This window comes from Gymnoscopelus microlampas (assembly GCF_963454915.1).
Source record: "Gymnoscopelus microlampas genome assembly, chromosome: 2".
NCBI lineage: Eukaryota > Metazoa > Chordata > Actinopteri > Myctophiformes > Myctophidae > Gymnoscopelus > Gymnoscopelus microlampas.
Window position 1 is genome coordinate 14,368,533 of NC_139939.1, and position 6,506 is coordinate 14,375,038.

The 6,506-nt window shown below is 41.0% G+C and overlaps 1 protein-coding gene across 1 annotated transcript; it reads right to left on the reverse strand.

The window, feature by feature from the left end:
- Positions 1–489: 489 nt before the first annotated feature.
- On the reverse strand, positions 490–6,187 carry pold4 (DNA polymerase delta 4, accessory subunit). Its single transcript, XM_084076774.1, has 5 exons — positions 6,061–6,187; positions 5,090–5,211; positions 3,365–3,454; positions 1,508–1,619; positions 490–655 (listed from the first exon to the last, which is right to left on the reverse strand). Exons 2-5 carry the CDS (start codon positions 5,196–5,198, stop codon positions 631–633), a joined length of 336 nt encoding a protein of 111 aa, XP_083932900.1. The 5' UTR covers positions 5,199–5,211; positions 6,061–6,187; the 3' UTR covers positions 490–630.
- Between the last annotated feature and the right edge of the window lie 319 nt (positions 6,188–6,506).

Sequence of the window (6,506 nt, forward strand, 5' to 3'; positions counted from 1 at the left end):
AGCCCATAAAGCACTTCACTCACCCTGTACCCTTTCCTGCCACCTTCTGCTCCATTGATGCTAGTGAAATGAAGTTATGACAACCATGCAGACATACCTTGGTCATTCGTTCTCATGTTTTTGTTATTTAGGCTTCTTTTTCTAGGCTAGCATGTTATTTAAACAGATGCAAGGTTCATTGTTTACCTGGTATCCTATAGTTTCAATGTACAGAGGATTATTTTATACTGATGCTAGGCTCTTGGTTAACCTGTGTTCCAAGTTCCTGAGGCATTACACTGTCTCTCTGCATTATGTTATATTTTGCTTATTGTAGCTCTGGAGAAGGACCATTTGCTAAATTCCTGAATTGCAAAATGTATAATATTGGAAGATAAAGTGTGGTATCCACTCAAAATCATAGTCTTTGTATGAAATATTGACAAAAACTAAAACAAGGGACATGCTTGCAGTGAAATGTATGGGTGATTAACAAATTAATCCTCTTGATTCTTTATCTTCCAGTCGGGCATTATTATTTTTAATAAAAACGTAGTGTGTCGTAAAAAAGCAGAAGGACATACAATAGAATACAAAAGACAGCTGTTGACATTCACTGGTCATCTGTTGGTCTCTTCTACTGGCATTCCATCACAAGGCATAGTTATTCCATAAACTGTAAAACAAAGATAGAATCATTACGATGGGACTTCAAATGCTACTATGAATCTCTTGATCACCAACCTACACGTACGTGTGTGTGTGTGTGTGTGTGTGTGTGTGTGTGTGTGTGTGTGTGTGTGTGTGTGTGTGTGTGTGTGTGTGTGTGTGTGTGTGTGTGTGTGTGTGTGTGTGTACATTTTTGAAAAATCTTGAAAGTGTGAAAATATTTTGTTCAAATGTTTCAAAAATATTCCAAATTTGAAAATAGCCTATGAGTATAGGGTTAAAGTGGTTGAACAAATGTTGGTGCCATATTAAATAACTTTGCTGGGGACCCCCTGGAACCCCCTCAAGGATCCCTGGAGGTCTCCAGACCCCACTTTGAGAACCACTGTGTTAACCCATTGGATCCAGCACAGCTTGCCAAATCGGACGGCGTGCTCGTTCGGCCCCTGGCTGCTCGGCACAGACACTCGCTCACCTAGTGGCTTGCTTTGAGCGCACGTCACAAACCCCTAAGCCTTGCAGTCAGTGAGCCTGCCTTCTTTTTTTAAGAGATTAATAAAAAAAGTAATGCATTTGTTGTAAAACATCGTACATACACGCAGAACGTTGAGTGAACCAAAATAAGCGCTCCCGAACTCAACATTGGTGGGAATTGCTTACACACGTCTAGGTGTACTGGGAATCTGTGTGTGTTCGCTACCTGAGAGCACTGGGGATCTGTGTACTGTATACGTGTGTGTGTGTGTGTGTGTGTGTGTGTGTGTGTGTGTGTGTGTGTGTGTGTGTGTGTGTGTGTGTGTGTGTGTGCGTGTGCGTGTGCGTGTGCGTGTGCGTGCGCGTGTGTGTGTGTGTGTGTTACCTCTGGGTGTACTCGGCATCGACGTGTGTGCAGAGCAGCAGGGTTCTGATCTCCTCAGGGGGGTTCAGACCATGGAGCTGAGCTCTGTCCCACCTCTCCAGCCTAGTGATGCCTGGAGGAGAGAGAGAGAGAGAGAGAGAGTGAGTGAGAGTGAGAGAGAGATGGCAGTGTATGGAACGCACTCATTTCTGGCGATAGAACGTCACGATTGACAAGACTAAAGAATACAATGACCACAATGGAAACAAGTCCGAATTGTGTTATCCTTTTAGCCTTAATGTCTGACTGTACCTCGTGCTGTTTACATTTCTGACCAATAAAGTATTCAATCAATCAATCAAACAGACATAATTGTATTCATAATGGTGGATACTCCTGTAGAATGCCCATGCATTCACCCAGTTCCACGTAAGATGTACGGGTAAGATGAAGAAACAATCCTGCATATTATCCCTCCTGTTAGTGGTCATTTTGTTATAATGTATTTACACACAGTACCCACCGATATCGCCTTAATATTCAGAATACTGAAGTATACATTGCTATACCAGCTGAGAAAGTGTTTTAGTTATTGTTTATGCTTTAAAGAGGTGGTGCCATGGTTTTGCACTTTTTCTGTTTTTCATGTGTCTATGAGGTTGATAGAACTTCATTAAGCCCCCTGGTGGTGTTTTTATGGTGTTTTATGTCTTCTCTGACTATTTTGAGTTTCTACCTGGAGGCTGAAACCTTGAGGGTCAAACGTGCCAATAGAAAAACAGCCCTTTAGTGACATAGTAAAAATATGCCTTCCCCCTCATTATCATAACACAACAGGTGTGGGCATGAGGAGGAGGAGGGACTAGCGCCACAGGTGGGTGGCGCTAAGGTGGTGGAGGAGGTGCTAAGGTGAGAACCAGGTATACTTAATGAACTGGAGGCGTGTCCACATCCTACTATAATTCTAGTAACCTCTGTGCGTTTGTAGTGGTGGTCTCTGTAGTGGTGGTGAAGACACCCGGTTCTCCTCACTGGCTGGACCAATTGCTCTGATTTTGCACACAGCCATTGACCATTACCATCTGAACACAACTGTGAAGCCCGTTTTTCAATTTCATCAAATCTCAGCTTCTTATTAGCGTTTTTCTGTCAAACACTGTCGCCATGGTTACGGGGCTGCCCAGCTATGGGACGAACTGCCTCCCGGGTTGCCAGATCATGTGCGCATATCCCCCCACGGCTGCGCTGCGCCGACCGGGTATGGTCTAGTAAAAACATAATTTTAACAATTTCTGTACACTTTTTTGAAAAAACAATTCCTCCAAGTATAACCATAATACCTGATGATTATGTTGTAGGGGGGGCAAAAATAACTGAAAATCACGGCACCCCATCTTTAAGTATACGTTTTCTTTTTACAGGAGATTTTACTGCACAGTGTGTGAATAATACAACTGACAAGTAGTATTGATGATGTTAAAGTGTCTCCCTAAAGAATCAATAAACTTGTCAATTTTGTTGTTCCTTTTATAATACATCTTCATTATTAATTACCTTAAATATGCTTTGCCTGCACATATCACCAACTTAAATGATGCAGCTGGCTCTCTGCTAACACTAGCTCTCATTGGAAGATGTGTCTGTGTATTATCTGTGCACACCTCCTACCGTGTCAGATGTATACAGAATGTGTGGCTGTCCTATGAAATGTGCTATACAGTATAAATACATTTGTACTTGGACTTGCATGGTGTTTCTTGTGTAATAACTGTGCAGACCCCCCACAGTGTTAATGTATGTATGATGTACATTACCTGTGCAGGATGTATGTATGATGTACAGCACATTACCTGCTCAGGTATGTATGATGTACATTACCTGTGCAGGGCCCGTATCTCCAGTCCAGGTCAAACTGTCTCAGCTTCTCCAGTTCCTTCTCTCGGTTTGACATAGTGGTGGCGTCAGCTTCTGATTGGTCACAAATACAATGCAAATCGGATGAATTTATTGATTGACTGATTGATAGATTGATTGATTCATGTATTCATTTATTTTCTCAGTAAACTTTACTTTCAGTAAACTCAGGATGCCAGGATGCAATACTGTCTGGGCCAGATGACATTTCAAAAATGAACGTCACAACACAGCACTGTCATGTCCACCGTTCTGTAGGGTAGGACGTGGAACCCAAATCCTCCCCAAAACAGCCCTAAAAGAATAACTTGTTTTCTGCACTCCATTGGGGTATTCCTCACAGTATATTTGCATATACAGAGAAATGTGGTATCTGCATTTAAATGTATCAGGAGCAGGGGGCGCTATGGGGGCAGCGCCTCAGGGAGCAGTTAGGGGTTAGAAGTGTCTTGCTCAGGGACACCTCGGCACATTGCCAGGGCAGGGAAGCCGCCCCTTCGTAGCCCTGCAATAAAACCATGTTTAAATGTGCTGTATGAGCATACTCAGACAGTTCAGTTCTGTTTAAATGTATTTATCACCCCAAGGGGTCTCTGTACACTTCACAGTAAATGATAAACAATCATTTGAGCACACACATGTGTAATAACAAAAACCATAGACAGCGATGCACATCATGAATACAGACGAGACAAAAATTCACAAAGAGAGTAAAAGAAGTAAGTAATAAGTAAGAATTAAAAACAACATGGATGTACAAAGTTGTGGTGACAATGACAGAGGAAATGTAATTGCTAGTGCTACTGATCACAACAGTAGTGACAGTAGAACATTGATAGAGGGGCAACGTCAGGTCTGGGGGCCCCCAGGTGTCCAAATGGACCCTCACGGGTCTGTAACTCTGAAGGTTGTTACACACCGGGGCGATTTTTTCGTGCGAATAATGCGTTTTTAAAAAAAAAACCTTATAAAGTCAATGGCTCCGTACATGTTGCGAAAAAGCGAAGCGAAAAAGCGTCTTTTAATTATTCGGAACGAGTCCGAATTTTGCGTATATTCGCTATATTCGCCGGTATGTAAGGACCTTAGTGTACTGTAAATGTTTATACACTCTAAGAGTAAAAAAAACACAGAAGATTTTAGGGTGTAGATTGGGGTCCCAGGGATAAAAAGTGGTATCAAATGGGCGTCCGTGGCCTAGTGCATATTAAACTGGGGCTCCTTGAAATTCAAAAAGGTTTAGAATCACTGAACTAGGATGAGCCAATCTGCCCTAAAAAGCCAAAGTGCAGTAACTACATTTGTGGACACAATTATTTGCATTTACTTCTTATTTATTTCAAAGGTCAAATCAGCCTTCATTATTATTGGGCATAAACAATTACCTTATGAACAGATATATAATCTGTGCAATATGACTAATCGAAACACTTTAAGACCTTTTTTAATCTGTTTGATTATTTGCAGTTTGTTACTGCATGTTGGCTTTAGGGCAACATAGTGCAAAGAGAACACACACACACACACACACACACACACACACACACACACACACACACACACACACACACACACACACACACACACACACACACACACACACACACACACACACACACACACACAGACAGACAGACAGACAGACAGACAGACAGACAGACAGACAGACAGACAGACAGAGAGACACACCTGGCTGTGGTGGTGGAGAGGGAGACCTCTTCTCTTGCTTGTCCTCTTTCCGTGATTTCTTCATCACCTTGAAGGAATCTGTGATCAAGCGGCGACGCTTGGCTGTCATGGTGACGATGGATCTGCAACACACACACACACACACACACACACGCACACACGCACACACGCAGGCACACGCACACACGCACGCACACGCACACGCACACGCACACGCACACACACACACACACACACACACACACACACACACACACACACACACATGTATGTAGGTTGGTGATCAAAGTGTAATAAGTGTGCGCTTTTATTAAACTTTAAGACATAATGTAGATGTTACTTGTATCTTTATATTCTGAACGTAGTATATGTTATATGTATCTTCTGTTGTGATGTTAGTAGTATAGGATTGTTATTACAATGTAATAAGAGTGTAATAATTCATAGTTTACAGTAGAATGAGTGCATAATTCATAAGCAATGGAGAAAAGCTCTTCGCGTTGGTTCTATTTAGGCAACACATGGTATTAGAATCTATACTGTTAGTGTTAATGCCTTCCTTGCTATTTATTGGCCTATACAGATACCCCTAACTCTAAAAGTTATACTGTTGCACATTAAACTATATTATTTGTACTTTCATATATTTAAATTGCCTGCATAATCTATGAAATTCGATCTGCTGTTGGTGATACTACAGACAATACGTACAAGCCAACATGTATTGTCCATGATGAGTTATTTAGACTAAAGTCTATTTGTTTTTTGTTTGTGCAAGTTTCATTGTATATTAGTAAGGATACATATTTGTCATAAATATATACATATCTGGACAGAGGAATTTCCTGCAGAAACGCCCACTGTTTCTAGATGATGAGATTGCAGCTTATAAAACAATAATCTCCTCTCAATCCTATAAACAGGCATATTTAACATCGATCCATAAGAGCAACAATAAACGTTCAGCCTACCTGGTGACTTCACCCGTGCGAAAAATAAAATGATATATATGTGTGTTTATTGTAATAATGTTTCTCTTCTTCTTCACTCTAAACTACAAACCAAAACAAAGACGAGCACACTTCTTTTTCTATCCTCTTATTAATGGACGCAGCACTGTTTGACTGCCGCCTGCTGGCCTTACTATGTGCAGAATACACACAGTTATTATTCATGAATATACTTATGATGACACATTGCGTTTTGCGTCTGTGTCAAAATCACCGGATAAATGAAGTAGTGATCTTGATAAAAACAACTAAACAAAGTAAAAATAATAATAATTAGAACAAGAGTTATAAAGATAGTAACCTGTGTGTATAATATGGACAGTAACTTTAATTACAGACAAAAACAGCAAAGGAAGACGAAAGACATGTCTACCCATAGGTCGTTTCCCCTCATTGCCATAGGTCTA